Source organism: Plectrocnemia conspersa, unplaced genomic scaffold, assembly GCF_051122295.1.
Source record: "Plectrocnemia conspersa isolate PC_06_02 unplaced genomic scaffold, ASM5112229v1 ptg000011l, whole genome shotgun sequence".
Lineage (NCBI taxonomy): Eukaryota > Metazoa > Arthropoda > Insecta > Trichoptera > Polycentropodidae > Plectrocnemia > Plectrocnemia conspersa.
The window spans coordinates 17,030,707-17,052,010 of record NW_028277175.1 but is presented as its reverse complement, the minus strand read 5'-3'; the positions used below and the strand labels follow the sequence as shown (position 1 = coordinate 17,052,010).

The 21,304-nt window shown below is 34.1% G+C and overlaps 2 protein-coding genes across 8 annotated transcripts in view; one reads left to right on the top strand and one right to left on the bottom strand.

The window, feature by feature from the left end:
• The first annotated feature begins 501 nt into the window (after positions 1-501).
• Positions 502-2,442, top strand: NELF-B (negative elongation factor B). Its single transcript, XM_088197417.1, has one exon. It carries the CDS (start codon positions 580-582, stop codon positions 2,341-2,343), a length of 1,764 nt encoding a protein of 587 aa, XP_088053543.1. The 5' UTR covers positions 502-579; the 3' UTR covers positions 2,344-2,442.
• Positions 2,443-7,877: 5,435 nt separating this feature from the next.
• Positions 7,878-21,304, bottom strand: part of nompA (no mechanoreceptor potential A) — a 28,291-nt gene continuing 14,864 nt past the window's right edge. For 3 of the 7 annotated variants that reach the window (XM_088197493.1, XM_088197495.1, XM_088197494.1), the window contains exons 2-20: positions 15,869-16,015; positions 15,695-15,780; positions 15,249-15,510; positions 14,901-15,182; positions 14,361-14,636; positions 13,991-14,290; positions 13,649-13,738; positions 12,375-13,457; positions 12,163-12,277; positions 11,263-11,384; positions 10,966-11,203; positions 10,743-10,906; positions 10,022-10,200; positions 9,819-9,958; positions 9,252-9,512; positions 9,037-9,187; positions 8,590-8,972; positions 8,391-8,528; positions 7,878-8,320 (exon numbers count right to left, since the gene is read on the bottom strand). In XM_088197493.1, coding sequence (XP_088053619.1) covers positions 8,125-8,320; positions 8,391-8,528; positions 8,590-8,972; positions 9,037-9,187; positions 9,252-9,512; positions 9,819-9,958; positions 10,022-10,200; positions 10,743-10,906; positions 10,966-11,203; positions 11,263-11,384; positions 12,163-12,277; positions 12,375-13,457; positions 13,649-13,738; positions 13,991-14,290; positions 14,361-14,636; positions 14,901-15,182; positions 15,249-15,510; positions 15,695-15,780; positions 15,869-15,944 — 4,542 coding nt within the window. In that variant the 5' untranslated portion in view covers positions 15,945-16,015 and the 3' untranslated portion in view covers positions 7,878-8,124. Of the gene's footprint in view, positions 8,321-8,390; positions 8,529-8,589; positions 8,973-9,036; positions 9,188-9,251; positions 9,513-9,818; positions 9,959-10,021; positions 10,201-10,742; positions 10,907-10,965; positions 11,204-11,262; positions 11,385-12,162; positions 12,278-12,374; positions 13,458-13,648; positions 13,739-13,990; positions 14,291-14,360; positions 14,637-14,900; positions 15,183-15,248; positions 15,511-15,694; positions 15,781-15,868; positions 16,016-21,304 lie in introns of those variants that run through there. The other 4 variants (XM_088197497.1, XM_088197498.1, XM_088197499.1 and 1 more) reach the window with 4 other exon arrangements.

The window sequence follows — 21,304 nt, the reverse complement described above, 5'->3', positions numbered from 1 at the left end:
TAGAAATAATTTATTAATAATATTTCCCTCTGCCTTTCATAATAAAAAAATATATAAAAGCAATAATAGCTCTCCTTTTTGAAATAATACTAATTTTTAAATTAAGTCATGTTTTAAATCACTTTAATTGAGCGTAATTTATATTAAACAAACTATTTACCCGTTTTTATTTAAATATTTTAATCTATATTTTCTAAATGTTTTGCAAGCAAACGCGTCTGCACTTTACGGACTGAATAAAATTAACCAGACATTTTGACAAACAGACTCTAAAATTAAAAAGGGGAAAGGGGTCACAGACAAAAAGTGATATGACAATATAATTATTTTATGACTGACTAATTTCCATCATCGATAATCCAAAGAAATGCTCGGGCAGTAAACTATTCCCAGTACACATAGCGCACGGGTGGATAAATATTAAACTTTATAAATATAAATGTAAATATCAGATATAAATAAGAGGTAAAATAATAATAATTTAATATATATTTCGGTACATGGTCGAAAATTGTGACGTTAGAATTTAAATGTCAGTAAACAGTGTTTAAGCTGGCGTTCGAGTTTTAGGCGGCCGCAATGGCTTCGACTAGTAAATTACCCGGTACGGGGCTCGAGGATGTCGGCGTGCCCGGCCAGCAGTTCCTCAGAGACGCCCTCACCAGCTGCACGGACCCCCTGAAAGCCATCGAGGAGTTCCAGCTGTCTAACGGCGTATTGCTGCCTTCCCTGCGCCCCATGCTACCACTGCTCGACTTGCACGGACTGCGACGGCTCGACTTTCACACCTCTGTGCTCGAAGAACTGCGAGATAAGTTGATCGCGCATATTAACGAAATTGGCGCCAAAGAGGGCAGAGATCGAGATAGGAAGCTGAAAGAGCTCCTCTGCAGGAGTTTTCCAGTTGTACGAGTAAAAGCTCTGAGACCAGTAGTGATGTGCATTCTAAGAAACACGTCACACATAGACGATAAATATTTAAAGATACTAGTACGGGATCGCGAATTATATAACGACACCGACACGGAAGTCAAACGACAAATATGGCAAGATAATCAATCTTTGTTCGGCGATGAAGTATCTCCTCTGTTGACGCAATACATTCGAGAGAAAGAAAATATCGTATTCGATCATATGAATCTCGCTAATTTATTTTTCTCACCGTCGCCGAAGGTGAGACGCCAAGGAGCCGTTGTTCAGAAGCTCGCGCACATGATCGGAACGAGCGTGCGGTTATACGATATGGTACTCCAATTTTTGAGAACGTTATTTTTGAGAACGAAGAACGTTCATTATTGCACTTTGAGAGCCGAGTTGTTGATGGCCCTGCACGATTTGGAAGTTCAAGATATAATATCGGTCGATCCATGTCATAAATTCACCTGGTGCTTGGACGCCTGCATCCGCGAAAAGAACGTCGATATTAAACGATCGCGCGAATTGCAAGGCTTTTTAGACAGTATAAAGCGAGGGCAGGAGCAAGTCTTGGGTGATCTTTCGATGACGCTTTGCGATCCGTACGCTATCAACTTTTTAGCCACATCGGCGATAAAAATATTGACGCATTTAATTAATTCGGAGGGAATGCCTCGAGATAACACTGTTTTAATATTATTATTACGAATGCTCGTTTTGGGCTTGAGCGCTTGGGTCATGATCGAAACCCAAGAGTTCAAAGAACCCAAATTGGACAGTCAAGTAGTGACTAAATTCATTCCGGCTTTGATGTCATTAATGGTCGACGATCAAGTTAGACAACTTCACAATAAACTACCGCCTGATGAGCGAGAATCCGCCATCACCACAATAGAACATTCCGGACCGCCTCCCGACGCTTGCGAAGCTTACATGAGAGACAATTCGGTATGCGGTGTATTAGCCATGTATTATACGTTACATGCTGCAAAGTTACGCGATCGAGGCGCTTTATTGAGGATCTTAACCATCCTCGGTAGTTGTAAAGACGGACGGGCTTACGAAGATCCATTCCTTCATTCTTTAGTATCTTTATTGATACAATTATCGGACGAGTTCCAAGGAGAAGACTTTTGCACAGTGTTGTTCGATGAATTCTTTTATGCAGGCCTTAACAGAGATAGTGTAACAAGACACTTATTAAAGTTGCTATGGTACATTCATCCCAAACTGCCTATCAATAGACTTCACACTTTAATGAAAGCTCTGCAGCCCGGAACGCAGCATAAAGATCCCGTACACAAATTATATAAAGCCTTACAAGAAAAAATTGGTTCGCAGCAAGATGTACCACCCGTACAAATGGATTTGGATTATTTAGACTCGCCGTTGATGAGCGTTCCTACTCCTGCTCCTTATCATATGTAAAATTGTACTGAAAGCGTTAAAATCATAATTACTATTAGATACCTGTATTATAAATTGAATATTTTGTATTATAAAACGATTAAATAAATAGATAAACAATACGACTTTTTTATTTCAATAATTTTGTTTATTTTCAATATTCATATTATCTTACAAAAAATACCGATTATGTTCATTTTTAGACTATCTATATGCTTGGGCACAACCGGGAACATTTTTCGGAAAATCGCACATTCCAATAACCTGGTTAAAAACCAATTTTGGAGGACATCGATGTCTATTGTAGGTAAATTCATCAGAACCGTTAATCGGTACACATTGATAGAATACATTGCAGTTATTTGTATCAGCAAACAGTCCAGCAGATTTACACTTTACCGTTTCATCGATTGAACATTTAGTCATTCTGTCGCAAGATTTAGTTTCGTCGTTGAAATTTTGTCCATCGGGGCAAAGATGTATTTTAAAAGTATATGTGCCATCTTCATCTAAAATGCATTCTTTAAACATACCACAAATCCCTGTAATGCTAAAATTTCCGCGAGAGTCGCACTCTGAACCGGCTTTAATAAAAAGCTCATTGCATCTAGGAACATTATGAGGATGGTCACAAAATCCCAATTTATCATTAAATCTCAAACATTTTGGACACTCCATTATCTTCGGCACCAATTCGCCATATTCGTTGAAAGCACACTCGTAGTACTTCTGGCAAGAATTATTAAGGGCAAAGAATCCTTGGGCATTGCATGTTAGATCTAAAAACACGAGTGTGATTAAAATATAAATAAGTGGTATTTAAACTAAAAATAAATTATTACTTACTATATTCCATTTCGTAGTCGAATTCTGATGTGCATTCATAATCAGTGTAATTACCTACGGATTGGAAAATATTATGAAAAAAATCAAATAAAACATCATTACTATTTCAATAACTACCTCCATAATCATCTAAAGATGATGATTCAACAGTAGTTATTTCAACTAATTCTTGAGTTATTGGAACACAAGTTGTGGATGTTTCTTTAATTGAATCTGGATCATAACTAGTCGTAAATTCTTCATTGCTTTCCTTATGAGTTTCATTCGTTAAATTAACTACTTTTTCTTCCAAATCTTTATCATCACTTTCCGTAGTTTCGTCAACTTGTTCTTCTGAAGGCGGAATTGTGGACTGTTTTTCCTCCGAGGGGAGTGGCTCATCTTGAATCGGAGATGTTGATATATTTTCTTCTTTGTCATTGTTGTCAGAAGTATCTTCGTCTGACCACTCTGAAAGTGGATTTGTGGTAGGTTCTTCATCTGAGGGGGGTGTTGAGTTTTCAATAGGAGTAGGTGTTGCTGATATTAATGGTTTTTCGCCAACTTGTCTTTCTGAAGGCAGATTTGGGGACTGTTTTTCCTCCGAGGGGAGTGGCTCATCTTGAATCGGAGATGTTGATATATTTTCTTCTTTGTCATTGTTGTCAGAAGTATCTTCGTCTGACCACTCTGAAAGTGGATTTGTGGTAGGTTCTTCATCTGAGGGGGGTGTTGAGTTTTCAATAGGAGTAGGTGTTGCTGATATTAATGGTTTTTCGCCAACTTGTCCTTCTGAAGGCAGATTTGGGGACTGTTTTTCCTCCGAGGGGAGTGGCTCATCTTGAATCGGAGATGTTGATATATTTTCTTCTTTGTCATTGTTATCAGAAGTATCTTCGTCTGACCATTCTGAAAGTGGATTTGTGGTAAGTTCTTCATCTGAGGGGGGTGTTGAGTTTTCAATAGGAGTAGGTGTTGCTAATATTAATGGTTTTTCGCCAACTTGTCCTTCTGAAGGCGGATTTGGGAACCGGTTTTCCTCCGAGGGGAGTGGCTCATCTTGAATCGGAGATGTTGATATATTTTCTTCTTTGTCATTGTTGTCAGAAGTATCTTCGTCTGACCACTCTGAAAGTGGATTTGTGGTAGGTTCTTCATCTGAGGAGGGTGTTGAGTTTTCAATAGGAGTAGGTGTTGCTGATATTAATGGTTTTTCGCCAACTTGTTCTTCTGAAGGCGGATTTGGGGACCGGTTTTCCTCCCAGGGGAGTGGCTCATCTTGAATCGGAGATGTTGATATATTTTCTTCTTTGTCATTGTTGTCAGAAGTATCTTCGTCTGACCACTCTGAAAGTGGATTTGTGGTAGGTTCTTCATCTGAGGAGGGTGTTGAGTTTTCAATGGGAGTAGGTGTTGCTGATATTAATGGTTTTTCGCCAACTTGTCCTTCTGAAGGCGGATTTGGGGACCGGTTTTCCTCCGAGGGGAGTGGCTCATCTTGAATCGGAGATGTTGATATATTTTCTTCTTTGTCATTGTTGTCAGAAGTATCTTCGTCTGACCACTCTGAAAGTGGATTTGTGGTAGGTTCTTCATCTGAGGGGGGTGTTGAGTTTTCAATAGGAGTAGGTGTTGCTGATATTAATGGTTTTTTGCCAACTTGTCCTTCTGAAGGCGGATTTAGGGACTGTTTTTCCTCCGAGGGGAGTGGCTCATCTTGAATCGGAGATGTTGATATATTTTCTTCTTTGTCATTGTTGTCAGAAGTATCTTCGTCTGACCATTCTGAAAGTGGATTTGTGGTATGTTCTTCATCTGAGGGGGGAGTTGAGTTTTCAATAGGAGTAGGTGTTGCTGATATTAATGGTTTTTCGTCATAGTTGACAGAAATATTTTCGACTGAGCTATCTATGGGTGGCCCTTCTGAAGTTTGATTTGTGAACTGTTCTCCGTCTGCGGATGTGGTCAGTTCATAATCAGAAGAATGCCCTATCAATTCAGTTGGTAATGTTCCTTTCGTTATTATCATTGTAGGTAAAGTAGTTGAGGAAATTTCGTTTTCTTCAATATCACATTCTACTAAATCAAATGGTAGGCATTGCTTGACTTTTAAACAGTAAAACTTTCCATCAGGACAGTTATATCTTGACTGATAAAATCCTCCTTCATTTCTCGCGCTGCACACATAATACAATGAACAGTTTTTATTACTTCTAAATCTGCCAGGCTTTACGCATGGTGGATACGGATCGCTTTTCAAATACCATCCCATAGTCGTACTGCTTGGTGACTGCCCTTTATAGAGTTGTGAGCACGCTTGTATAGCTGGATCATATTGCGACTGAAACGGACATTTGAATACAGATCGATAAAATTTATCACCATCTTGTGTGCACATATAGAAATAGTTTGGATCTTCGTCGACTGGGAATCTTCCAGATCTTTGGCAAGCGGGTAAATCAAGTTTTCCATTAGATTCGTCGTAAGCTGTGATTGTGTACGGTTCGTCAATCTCGACACAAAATTTTTTAATTGGGTCGTAGACTTGCAGTTTTGGACACTTGGCTACGAAAACCACGCAATCCTTGCAAATGTAGTAAAATTGTTTCTGCGTTGGATGAACTAGGACACCTTTATAGTTGTCCTTGCAAACTCCGTTATAGTCGGCGTAGACAATACTTCCGCCACCAGGGGTCGATTGGCATTTTCTCGCTTCGGGATCGTAGTATCTTCCTTTGGGACAGCAAAATAAAACGGGAGATAATGTTCCGTTCCTCTTCAAGCAACGCTGATATGAATGAAAGTTTTTTCCCGGTCTAGTATCAAATTCCTTATAACAAGTTGGATTTCCTGGTGTCGGCTTATAACATTCACAAGACACACAACTCTTTTTTAAAATCTAAAAAGTTTTTTTAAACATAACAATTTAAATATATATATATATATATAACAAATTAAAATAATTTTTAATACCTTTTCGTTTTCAGCCAAACAACTGTATACGGTTGCAAAAATCAGAAATAAAAATTTCAGAGATCCCATTTTGAAGCACTTTACACAGATGAACAGTATCCATCGAATTAACCAAGCTAACTAAAAACTTACTTCTTAGGACACGTCTATTTATAGTTGCTTGTACATGATCATTTTATCCCGGCTTTATCTTTAATTTTTGCTAAACGTGCATCTTCCAATTCAAATAAATTTAATGTCTATTATTATAGGCACGTTTAAAAAGATAACTAATATAATCACCCAGTTTTATCCAACCCTCGTTATACACGAATTTTTTAATTTCACAAACCTAAATTCTGAGAAATGATTAGATAGTTATAATCAGCGATTTATCATTAATTAAATAACGCTTGATGAGCTTGACGACGAGCGATGAATTAGGTACTACTGGAGGAACTTAGAATGATATAAAGGCCTATATAATACCGTATTTTTTAATAACACAACACATTTGTCTTTTTATTAACGCGTTTTTGCGAATAAAAAAATTATAAAAAATCACAAGCCCAATGAGATTCACTAAATTGAAACATTGACAGAAATCGATAACAAACCGCTTACTATAAACAATATGGAATTTGTATATTTTTTATTATTAAACTGGTACGCTTTAATACATATTGCGTCAGATTTGTCGCATTCGAACGTTTACACGTAATATATTATTTTTAATATTATAATAAAAAAATAATAAACGTAAAGCTGTTTTTTTTAAATAACACATATTAGTACTTTTTACTTTAAAAAATACGAATCTCTTAATTACGACAGTATTTAAGAAACTATTTTATAATTATTATTTTACTATTTTATAAATAATTGTAACAAAATATCGATTTTTTTATAAATTGGGCATATTAATCAGTTCGTAATTTGTAAACAATTTTGTTTATTACTTTAACATGATTTAATTGTAGGTTAGGTTAAGTTAGTCGTTAATTTTTCAAATAATATTTTTAAAATGTCTAGTCACGAAATTTAGTTAAAGTTCAATTAATTTTACCATTTAAAACAACCGTCATCAAGATATAACTATGCAAATGATGAAGGTTCTGAGCTTATAAGATTCATTGCGGTAAATCGATTCACAAAACTTGAATTTTACTGAAATATATTTATTGCATTAATTATTACATTGAATACATATACATAATTATTAAGAACTAAGCATTTACCAATCAAGAAAATTAGTTTATCTAATTTATTATTATAAACCTATTTTATTAGTATTAATCTACCCTTTGACCAAATCCCGACATATCATTCTATCAGAAAATTAAATACAAACAATTTATTGGGGCTATTATTAAATCCCATTTATTGAATAAATAATAATAAGTACATATATTTATCTACATTTGTATTATTTTTTTATAAGAACAAAGTCCCAACCCTCATAATATGCTATAAATATATATATATATATATATATATATATATATATATATATATATATATATATATATATATATATATATATATATATATATATTGTGAAAGTGTAATGTATCATATTTATTGATACACACACGACCTGCAAATAAGACCACATTAGTAGATAAATATTAGATTTTCTGATAGAACAACATATTTATATTATAATAATTAAAATAATCACAATATACTTTACGAGCTGCTCCTAATTATATTATGTTATGTTATAAGTTAAAAAATAAACTAATATAGTGTCCGAAATACATTTAATGAAAATCAAATTTATTTTTTTGTATATATACATAATATTCTGTATGTATGAATTTGAGATCTATTTTGTTAGAAATCATTTCTATTTATAAGACTCAGAAGTTGTCATGTTTTGGATGGGAATAAAATAGTTTTCCCGAGATAAATAAAAACAGAATTTTGGTACAGATTACCATCGACTAGTCTTCATTCCTGTTAACGAAACTCGCTACATCTCTGGCTTAACTTTTTTGAAAACATTATATAATTAAAAAGCTCTTAAGGTCCTTCGTGCCGTCTGTGTGATTTAGAAGCACCGGTTTGCTTCACGTCGAGACTTCGCAAAGAACGCGATCTTTCAAAAAGCGAAGGGTCTGTGTAAATAGGTTCACTTGGATCATCAAAGGGTCCTCCGATTGGTCTGGCGCTTGGGTCCTGAGCATTTCTTCCAAATTCGCAAACTCGACTTAAATTCCTATAATAATTTAACAGTAATTACAGCATGCTATTATATTATCAATGAATTATGATTAAATGTTTTATACCCAGTAGCGAATGGTTTATGAAGACCTGCTCCAAATATTGATATTCTGCTATTTGCCTGCCTTGAAGCTGGATATCCACTGGAAACTGGAGATTGTCTATCAGCAGTTGCGTTTTTCTTCATCACACCCCAATAGCGTCTAATAATGAATTAGTATTATATAAGCTCGATACAATTATTTATAGATAGAAATATCATACCTATAAGCGAACATGAACGTCAAAATTACTGTAAACAGTAAGCATATTAGAAGCACTACAGCGGTCAATAATCCATGGTATTCTCCTGGCGATAAGCAAACGGTTGCAGGTGCTGGTGATACTCTCCTGGCACCCATCAACATTTCATCTCTCGATTCATAGACCTCGATCATTTCTCGGACATGTTCGGGCTCTTGTTGTTCATCTCTGCTACCTTCGTTATCATCACCATCATACGAATCAATAGCACCGGCAGTTACATTTACAACTGCGACTTCAGTTCCATTCTTCAAATCTTGTTCTATTATGGTTCCATTTATATCGCGTCTTCTTCTCTTGCCAAAAGATGGTTCAGATCTTCCAGTTCCGCTCGAACAATAAGCCTTTAATATCAATAATGTATTAAAATAATGTATTTATTAATAACTTAAATATAAATTTACGCACCGGTTGACACCCATCTCTGCAAGTCCTAACTGTTGCTTCAAATACTAAGAAGTTCGATTCTGGTATTTTGAAAGCGTTAAATCTTGCTTCTAAGCTATCGCCGCTCCTACCCTTATCTAGCTCTGGGAATACATAACTATCTACTGGACAACTAAAATAAACGTTTAGTATTTAATAGAAATGAATTAAAATATTTTAAAATTACAATGATTTACCCATATCTGTCAATAAGTTGAACAGATCTTCCAGAATAAGGATCTCTGGCTATGACGTTAGTAGCGAATATGTCAGTAACATAATTATACCCGTCTTGAGATTCAAGTCTGAACGTCAAAGGATCTCCTACAGCTATCGTAGTGGTTGGTCTTCCTTGGTACAAGATCATCAGCCTCACTTTAGAGCTCAGAGAATTTTCAGCGGGCAAGTATTCGATGGGTATGGGACTGCCAGATCTGTCAACAATATCCCACCCCCAACTGCTTTGAGACTTTTTATGTTTACACTTCAATACAAAATTTAAGGAACTTCAAATAATGCCACTATCAAAACTCATGCTTCAAATATAGCAATATTTGAAGTTCGCAGTTAGTGCTACGCATTAGTTTTGATACTCATGCATTAAGATGCATGCGTGTATTTCATTTATATCTTCAATTCTATCATTTACCAAAACCAAATTTTTCAATACAAAATACTATAATATGAATCAAACTACGCATGCTTCACGCAGTTATTGAGTTATATTTGTCACATGATCAAATGCTAAAAATACGTTTTCTTACCCTGCTCCGATATAATTTGATGTTACCACTGCCTCTCCAGGACCACGGAACAGACATGTAAGATTAAATCTTTTGTCTTTACCAGTCTGTACATTATCGCTGAATTGCACGACGACAATGTTGGTCATCGTATCTCCATACTGTTGGTCAAGTATCCATTGATAATATAATCAAACAACATATTCATAAAATAATATTCATACCCTTTGAGTGCCACACTCTGGATACCCTTGAGCACCACTGATCCTTAAAACATTGGCTGTACCACCATTGCCTCTAAAGAAGCATCTATCATAGAAACCATAAGTGTAAATCCTTCCAACGAACCCTTCGGGTGTTTTAAGTGTAAATTCCATACCATCTTCGTTACATACTTGACTCACTGCAATACATTACATTGATTAATACTTTACACAATTTACCACAAATATAATACAGTTTACTTTACACGTAAATCCTGCTCGTTAAACAATTATTGTATAATATGTTATGATACATATTACATATTAAAGGCTTTTAAAGCTGAATTATATCAATCAATTTTTGTAGTATATATTATTTTTTGCGTTACATTTTTTTCTTGAAGAGCTTATAAATATATTATTTTATATTCAGTAATATATTTCTACAATATTATGAAAGAAAAATATGGCATTTTTCAAAAAAAAAAAATCAAACAATTTTTTTTAGCTCTTTCCAAACTGAAGTTTTCATCTTAAGCATGTATAATTTAGATCTAAAAAAACAGCTTGAAATTAATATTATATGCACTATGTATCATTGTTAATTATAATATATTATAAAAATCCAATTAAACAATCAGGTTTTAAAAACTCCGATTTTCAATTAGTGGCTAATGTGGTACATATAAAATATCTTTGTGACACATATATTGTTCTACAGTGATAATATTTTTATACATACCGTCTAGGCACTCTTCTCCATTCCTAGAAATAGATCTTTCATAAAAGTCATAGTTTCCTGTGTTATCAAAATAAGCTGGATTAGCCAATTCCATGTCCCTTGAATCTCTATCGCTCAATTCGCAGTTATCCCTTTCGCTATCTCCATAAGACACAGCATTATCCCTATACATATAATGAAAGTGTTATTCTTGAATATGTATTAAATCTGATACGAGTTATACCGATAGTTGAAAGCTCTGCAGATGAAGTCTCTAGCTTCCGCGCATTCTCTTTGACATTGGATCAAAGATTGGACAGTCGAGAATCTTCTTATATACTGACGTCTCATCCTTTGCCTCGATCCCATTTGCTTGTATGTATCCGAGTCATCGCATCGAACACCTCCTACTGCTGGTGGTCTACCGTGTCCAACTGGATCGGACGCACCATATCCGCCAATATCATATCCACTCGGTATGCCTAAAATATTTTTTTAATATGGTAATCTATTCGGTAATGCTATAACAATTGAAATTAACCTGGTGGTTTATATCCCGCATCAAATGGTGCGCCATTGTTGCCTCTGTAACCACCTGGTGGTCTTCGTGATCCGCCGATCAAAGGTCTGCCGACTTTATCGCCTCCGAATCTATCTCCATATCTGTTTAAATTTATATTTATTAAAAAAAAATATTTCACTAGCCATTAAAATATGACACCAATTATAAATCTGGTCTAGTTTTAACTGGTATATAAATTGATTCAGTGAATATATGTATGAAACATAAGGTTTTTGAATTTCAATATTTTATATTATAACATTTGATATATACATATGAAATATATATCTCACACAATTTTTTAAGTGCAAAATTCTCCGGATATTCTTCTATTTCCCAAAACCCATTTAGAGATTAAGTGAATCCATCCCCGCAACGATATTTGCTACTTCCAAAAAGTCCGCTGAATTCACAGCTGCATTGAGACCAGGTAGTGAGAGCGGTGTATCGAAAAGGGATAGGTAATCCTTATTTTACAGTCTTAAGTATTGATTCACAATGTGAGTTTTATAGATAAGGCTATTTCGATATGCGAACACATTTCGTTTCGGCATCCTCGAGCATTTTCTGGTTAGCAAAAAATTAAAATGTAATGTGATCAATGGTTCATCAACGTACAATTTTGCGAGCTTTGCTTGTAGCCTAGAATTTTATTATAAATAATTTGATCAAGTTATTAATATTTATTATCGTTTTAGACAAAAAACAAAAGATATTTATTCTTCACTTTTTCAAATATGAAAAGAGCAAATTCTGCATGTAGTGAGTCATTAATAGAATATTATAAAAAAAAAATTAATTTATAAAATAAAAATGTTATTTGTTTTTATTTAATATGTTAGGGTAGTTATTAGTATAAAGTAAGTGAAAAAATCTAACCCAGTATATCCATCTCTATCTCCATAACGATCCCTGTCTCCACTATATGGACTTCCTCCGCCGAAACGATCTCCGCCATAACGATCCGCTCCCCAAGCACCGCCCACCGTAGAACCTTCAATAATATTTATTCATATTTCAAAATATGTCTAAAAATGATACTTAAAATAATACTTCATTGAATATTTAATAAATACAATATATTAAATTACCTGGCAATCTATCGTATGGGTAACGCCCGACACCACCGCTTCCTAACTGACTCCTATCACCATTTGGATATCTGTCCCACGGAGCAGGATATCTATCACCTCGGACAGGATACCTGTCGACTGGGTATCTTTCCCTGTCCGAAGTAGGAGGAGGATACCTGTCTATTGGGTATCTTTCTCTATCTACCGGATAGCGCTCCCTGTCAATTGGGTAGCGTTCTCTGTCAATCGGATACCTTCCTCTGTCCATTGGCGGCAATCGATCTCTGTCTACTGGAAACCGATCCCTGTCAATCGGGTATCTTTCCCTCACTGGCGGTATTGGTGGTGGATATCTTCCAAACGGAATTTTGCCTCGATCCGGACCGACAGGGTATCTATCAATTTCGTTCAAAAAAGGATCTGGATATTCATCCGGGCGACTGATGGGATATCTGCCTCCTCCGCGCACTGGGTATCTGTCTATAGGCCTAGGTGGACCAATAGGATATCTTTCTCCTCCTATCGGATATCTACTTCCACCGATTGGAAATCTGGGCGGAATCGGGGGATATCGACCTCCATCTGATGGGTATCGGTCGCCGGGTGGATATCTGTCTCCTGGGGGAAATCTATCTCCTATGGGATATCTATCCCCTGGGGGATATCTATCTCCTGGGGGATATCTATCTCCTGGGGGATATCTATCTCCTGAAGGATATCTGTCATCTGGTGGATATCTATCTCCTGGAGGGTTTCTATCTCCAGAAGGGTATCTATCACTGGGATATCTGTCGCCAGGCGGGTCCCTATCGCTTGACGGATATCTATCACCTGACGGATATCTATCGCCTGACGGATATCTATCACCACCAGAAGGGTATTTGTCTCCACCGCTCGGATATCGATCGTCGTCATTTCCTGGATATCTATCACCCCCAGAAGGATATCTATCATCACTTGGATATCTATCCCTATCTCTGTCTCTATCATTGTCCGATGGATACCTATCATCGTCCGGATATCTGTCTCTATCGTTTCCGGGATATCTATCTTTATCGCCTGGATATCGATCTCTGTCGCCCCAACCATTGTTATTGTTACCTAATTGTTAATAAAAATGTGTTTTTTAGTGATTTGGATAGTTAAAATGTCCAATTATTATTAATAATATCATCTATGCAACACTAATAATGTGTTTCTAACACAAATGATTGCGTTATTATAAATAATGAAAGCAAACGTCGGTGATAATGAGTAACTTAATATTTAGGAGAGCTATGATGAAGTCAAACCTGGTTTGTTCCAATCGGATCCTGAGCCCATATCAGGGCGTCCTGCCGGAGATCCTGGCTGATCTCCTTCTCCACCCATCAACATGTGATCTAAAATTGTTAGATGATATATGATGTGCTACTAATAGCTAATGTTAAAAGATGGATATGTAATGTTATGATCAATATTAGTAACATTAACACACACGTACATATATGGAGCTACTATATAAACCAAATCTGTTTTATTACTATATTAGAATATATAGTAGCTCTATGTATTTTAACAAACTGTGATAGTGCTCAAGTGTTATATGATTGTTTTTTTTTTAACACATGAGATAAATTAAATATCACACTTACGCATTAAATTCTCATAGTAATCGTAGTCCGCGTCGTAAATGATCCTCATACCATCACGTTGATTGAATCTACTAAGTCTGCAAGTTCTGAAACGGTCACTGTAAACGGCAGAACGGCACTGAAAGCTCGTCTGCCGAAGGCATTCATCCAAACACTCACTGAGAGATCTTCCTGTGATTTCAGAATGAAATTCTCCTCCGAGTCTACTGTTCCTGTATCTTTGGAAAGCCGTATCTGGTCTTCTTCCATTGGAAAATAAATGCGATGTCACCGAATTATCGGGATATTCGGATCCCCTAGCTGAGGAACAATATCAAATAAGAATCAATATTTACATAATAATAAAAAAATAAATCAGAGCTAAACTTACGATTATCTAAGCATACTAGATCATAAAAATGATGCGTCGGACTACTGCTTACAGTAATATCATCTTTTTGAGAAACTGAGTCTTCTTCTGATAAGACGCACATTCTTGTAGCTTCGTCGAATTCGACAGAACGACAAAAATACTTTTCAGCGCGTAAACACATATCCTGACATTCCTCTAAAGTCATATTAGAAAATATGTCAACTTCAAAAGGACCTCCGAGACGTTTGTTTTCTTCTTTGACGAATACAGCCAGACCATCGCATCTTCTTTCCGCTAAATTAAAACATTTTTATACAGCTAAATTATAATAATGTACAACACTTTTATCCCATAAAGATTACATTATTATTTTAATATTGCATGCTAAAATAAGAACTAGATTTTTTAGACATACTTTTACGCATATTGTATTATTTCAATATTTAAAGTATGATAAATATTCAAGCATTAAAAAATCAACGATGTCTAAAATAAACAATATGTATTACATATAAATCTTTTTGACAAAAGTCTGGTACAGTTTATTTAAAGAATTACCTGTGAGACAAGTGTTTTCTAGATAATCAGAATTGGGATCGTCTTCTAACATTTCTGGATGAGTCCTTCGAGTAAATCTGCTCAAAGAGCAACTTCTCAAAGACGCATCAAAAGAAGCTGATCTACAAACGAAACTAAACTCATCCAAGCATTTATCTTCGCATTCGGTCCTATTGGATGCTATTACTTCTTTGAGATCAGCTGAAGGCAGCTTTAGTTTTTTGCGAGGGTGTCTTTCAAAAACATAGCGACGGCTAGGACACTGTCTTTCTGGTCTTTCAGCTGTAAATATATTTAATTTATTATATATAAAAAATATAGCTAGAATTAAATATAAACGATACTGACATCTTAGACACACTTCAGAAAAATGAACACTGTTGGGTACAAGCATAAGACTTCCGATTCCTTCAGGAGCTGCTTGCTCTCTAGTCAGATAGCAAGTGGATTCTTCATATTCTGGAGCACCACTGAAAGACGCTATTCTACTACCAGGTTGAAAATCGAATGAACTGCAAGCCCTGACCAAATTTGTAGAACCGGTTCTGTCTCGCAAGCATAAGTCTTGGCATTTTTCCAACACTCGAAACGGAGGAGCTGTATCTCTGACCTGCCATTGTAAAACATTTGTCCTTTAAATTTTTGTGAGTTTCCCATGTTGCAGAGTCAAACAAGCGTTACGATTTATTTGCATATGAATGGAGAGTGGTTTGTTAAAATTTACCAAACTAGAGTTCATGGCGTAACTGTATGTATAGCAGTTTTATTTCGTATTAAAAATAAAATAAACTTACAACGTCATCATCGAAACCCTGCAATTGTTGATTTGGTAATCTCTCATACATCACTCTGCCTGATCCTTGATTGCACGTAGTTTGACCTAGTTGATAAATAATTACAAAATTGCAGTATAGCACACAAAAGAATCGGAACGTCAATGTGAATATTATTTTGCAAACGATAATCACCGTTAGCCATCATCTTTAGAAGAGTCAGGACAGTGAAAGCCTGCATGATGCCCGACATGTGGTGTTTTCTTCTCATCTTTATGCAATAAGCCTACTTTACTACTATGGTGGTTTATTGGTGTAATGTTATAATTTCATCTCATGCATCTGCGAACAAAGAAAAGTCAATTAACTCTGGTAAGGTCATGCTTAATTACAGGCTCGCGTATCGCAACGGTCCAATTTTGCTTTGATTTGCATTTTTATCTCTTTCTGAAGGTTAACATTTTGGTGATGATGACAAATCCAGAAAAAATCGGATTCGGATGCATATCGAATGGAAACAATGGTTCAAACACCGTGTGACAAAAAAATAATAAATGATTTATGTACGTGTGATTCTCGGATCACGTCCGGTGCTTTGTGACGATGCTGCGAAGAGAAAGAGAACCATCATGGCTGACCCTGAACCATTTAAAACAATCACAGCCAGGTTAATTAGGCGTCTGAGCTAAAATCAAAGGGCGTTGGTCGTATGACAGTATGAGGACAAAAGTTCAATCACACCCCATGCGCTTCACAATCTATCCAACACAAATGCAAAAAAGTCTAAAATAATCAGTTGCAATAAAATAAAATAATCATCTAACCGAAACGCTTTTCTATGTGTGTATTGTTCCATAATGTAACGACAAATTATCTACAGTTCCAAAACAATTATTTGTACATGATACGAATGAACGCTTATGTGGGTATCTATTACATAATTTATGTATATTTGTATTCATTAAATTTTAGTATCGAGTAGGCAAAGGAGATAAGTTAAATTTCGATTATGTAATTAATATACTAGTCTGCAATATTGGTTTTATGCAAATCTAGTAGTTAAACAATAATATATATTCAATTGCTACAGTTGAAAATTTATTGTTTTATAGATATAGAAAAGAACTTGACAAGAAAAACTACAGCAAAAATTGGAAATTTTCAGGACTTCGCCGTTTAAAAAAATAGTATGAATTAGATTTTATATAATATATTTGACACCCATTGAAAATGTGGTGTGATTTAATGTCACTTTACTTTAAATCGTTTCCAATATAAATTTGATACTTTGAACTATAAATGTAATACTTTAACGTGCGATCTACCATGTGTTGAGAGAAAATCAAAACCTAACTTAAATTAATTAACCAAACACCAAAAAAAATAGACCTATACCATTTTTTTATCATATTGCAAAGTATCAAATTTATAGTAGAAACTATTTAAACTAAAGTGCAATTATATATTTCCCTTGAAAATAAAAGTAAACTTGACCATTGCCATCTGTCATTATATAGGTGTTTTGGATGTTCTGTTTTTGACTAAAAATATTCGTGACATAAAAATGAGCATGAAGGAAACATTTATCCCTTAAGTCGATTCCAGTAACATTTATCACTATCCTCATGACTAAGTTATTTCCATGGCCAAGATATTTTATTGAAGTAACGATTCCAACTGATATATTCAGAGTCTTATTAGTTGGATTTACATCAATACATCTATTCTACATATGTTAAATGCATGTACAACAAAGCACATTACATGAAACAATTTAAAATTCCTCGGTAGCGTAATGAGACTACCAATCTTTGTTTTTTGCTGTGATAAATCACTTGGATACCTCAACTAGATTACTGCTATCATTTTCTTCGCCCATTATCTATTCAATCGAGTAAAATTAGACAAATGTCATCGTGTTGTTTTGAAATGAATCTAGAAATATATATTATGTTTTAAAAAACATATAACACCAAGACAATTTTTTAGTGTACTATCGATACAAATAATGAAGTAGAAATTTGTAGCAAAATATTTTGTAAAAAGTAATATGAACAGGATATGATTATATGAAGAGACTGTAAATAAAACAAATATTTCAGAAGTATTGATTAAAATTGAAGTACTGAATTTGTATGAGATTTATATACTATATGATATATCACAAAAAAAAACATTCTGAGAAAATGAGTATTTTTTTATAATTGGGAATGAAAAAACATCAGTTTTAGAATTAAAAAACAAATAATTAGTATAGTTCTAATCATAAGAGAATAACGAATAATATTTTAATTTTATTTTATTACTTGTACCACTCATCTATCAGCACGATAGATGAGTTGTCTATACGGACCTTGGTGTTTTTAAATTTCAATCGTGTCTGGGAGATCGGAATTAGTGATTATTAAACAATTATAATTATTCCGATCGATCGTCACAGATTAAGTTTACCTATATTTTCCTAATCTCACGGATGAATAATTAAAATCAAGCTAGGTTGTACATATTTGGTATTAATGAGCTATTTCAGTCCATAGAGAATATAATAAATATATTTTTTAATAAATCGCTGTAAGTATTTAATTTTATTTTTAGATAAATATGTACATTAAAAATAACTAATATTACACATAACTAAAAATTAAAAAATTGTATTAAACTGCTATAAAAGTAAAGGCAAACACTTTTTACTTCAGCTTCAATAATATATTACAAAATAGATTATTTCTCCATAGTTATAGCCGATCTATTTACATATTTCAATGGATTTTTGAAGCAAAATTACATAATAACTTTTTATGTATATTTTGATAATTGTACGGTGTATTATATACCTAGATATTCCCGAAAGATAAAAGAGTAAATTCGTATTGTTTTCAAAACAAAGTTCGTTGAACTAGTTCGAGCTACAACGTTACTTTTTTATAATTGTAGGGTTTGTGTTTCATAATTGTCAAAAAAAATGCGAAAATAAAAGTAGTTATTATTGCGTTCCTAGTTGCAATTCTGCCGAATGCTAGTACTATGAATTTGAAAAGCGGCATGAATAATTTGCCAGCGACAATAGAGCGGATGTTGAACTTCCTGTGGCGGGAATACGACGAACGCGTAAAAACTAACGACGGCGCCATTTTGATTTTGGTAGCCATTTTGGTTTCCAATATATTTTCGTGAAATTACTAAATATTTAGTCCATAGATAATTTAGATATTTATATAATATTTTCAATACAATTGAATACAATTCAAGACAATTGTAATCCAAACATTTTTAATATAAACGCATATATTATATATTTCCTGGATTTCTTTATTAAAATCTTTTCACAAATAAATTATAACAAACCAAAAAGAGATCAATACTTCAATATTATTGTTATATAATACCTATTTATTAAAATGTAGATAATAAATACGTAAACATAATGCTAACAGCTTCGGCTGTATTGAGATTTGACTGTTCAGATAGCAATCTGGAAGCTTTCTAAACTTCTAATATATCGTTGATATGATGTTTTCATTTTATGAATAGCGCAGTTTGACACATACTTGTGACTCTATTTATTATATACCGTAAGGCTATGCTTAAAAAACTTTTGAATTGTATTCGGAATTGAATTAAAAATGTATAGACACGTTCGTTTTTGTGCATGCAATATTTCATCATTTTGCGTAATTATTTTATATATGTCAAGATGTAAATTATATCTCCTTAATATATTAGAATTTTACTTAAGAAGAGCAATTTGAAATTTAAAATTGCTTTATTTTTTAACAATAAGAGCTCAGATCAATAATTAAATGTTTTACATAATGTATTTTTACTCCAAAATTTAATCGTCATTTAACATAGTACCATTAACATTAACAGATCCTCATAGCTATCGCCGAAAAAATACTTGTGTTTGTCAAGCTCATTGAGAAGCTGGATAGCTCGTGCAAGAGGAGCGTTTATAAGCGCTAACGTTCTGGTCGTAATGGATAAGAATTATGGACGCAATCGCGACTCTCTATGGCACTCTAAAACTCGCAGCCTAATGTCACCGAGCTTTGACAGGTTGCTGACACTGCCCTCTAGCAACTTTAAATAGTGCTTCATTTAGTAGACACTACTCTGAGAATGCAATGAATTGTATTCCAACGTTCCTAGGATACAAATACAGATACGACGCTTACTCTCTCTCTAGATATATCTCAGAAATTTTCTTTGAATCTTCCCCAACAACAAGGAATATTTCGCTTCACTTGGATCGCATACAATGCAGCCATATTCGAGTACACTACGAACTAACGAATCGGCAATAAAATATTAAAGTGACACGCGCTCCGTCTAACGAATCTGAGCATCTTTGACATCTTATCGCAAATTTTGCTCGAACGTCACTCAAGTCAATGACGGAAGTATTTATATTTTAAATACCTCCGCCTAATCTGTATGAGAATTCTGCCGGGCAAGGTAATGACACTGAGATGCTGAAAAGTAGTCGTTTGTCGATCAAACACCTCCACAGTGATCCCAGGTCTTTCTATAAAGACAGTGAATCCGAATTTTTGTAATAATAAGTTATTAATCGCCGCATGTAGTATGTCGTTAAAAATAACAAAAAGAGCAGAAGACCCAGATTGGATCCCTATGTCACCATAGAATGAACATCGAAATAACTTATAAGTGATAGCAGATGTTTTCCTTACTATTTTGAGCTACGAACTATAGTTTTGATTGTTGAACGACGGCGATTGGCGGTACGCATGAACGTTTACCAATCACTAGTGTAACATAGACGTAAAGAAATAGCGAATTTACTAAGCAAAATTGCCATGCCAATTTATTAAGTTCATCACCGATCCTATCGATGAACGACATTGTCGTAGAAAATAATATATATGACGCTATACATTAACAAAATAATTCCAGAAAATTGATTGTCGACGTTATGGATACGAATATAATGTAGTGCAAGATTATGGTACGAACGACAGCTTAGAATAATTTGCAAAAAAATTTAAAATATTAGTGCTAACTAAGATATGCCGCATCTGTTTTCTAATTTGCTTTTTGTTATAGTTTTTTTATGGGTATGTAAAAGAAAGCATTACTTTCAGTGTTTTATTTACTAATGTTTATCACATGTACACTAATTCATAATGCTTTTGTAAAACTAATAATGAAATGCCTCGTCACTTTATATTTAAATGAATTGTTCTATTTTGATAAAATATTCAAGCAAATAATTTACTTGATTAAGTCGCATCTGTATTCAATTATATTTATCTATAATTAATATCTCTCCTTCTAGAATATATTGATCCACTTATATTAATAGTATCTATAAATGTCTGATGATATGTCAGTAAAAATAAAAAGTAATTACTTCAGTAAGCTGAATAATAAATTATTGGAAAGAAGCAGATTTTTTTATTTTTTAGCGTTTAATATGTTGAGAATATTTGCGAACCATTCAATCTAATTTCCCATATTTTGGGTGGAGGATAGGAAAAAAGTTATAAAAATAAACAAGAGTTGATCCGATCTATTCAAAAAATATATATTATATTGTATTATATATAGTAACGGATTCTTACTAAACAATATGTATATAAAAATACCATTTCAACTATAAATAATTTCCAC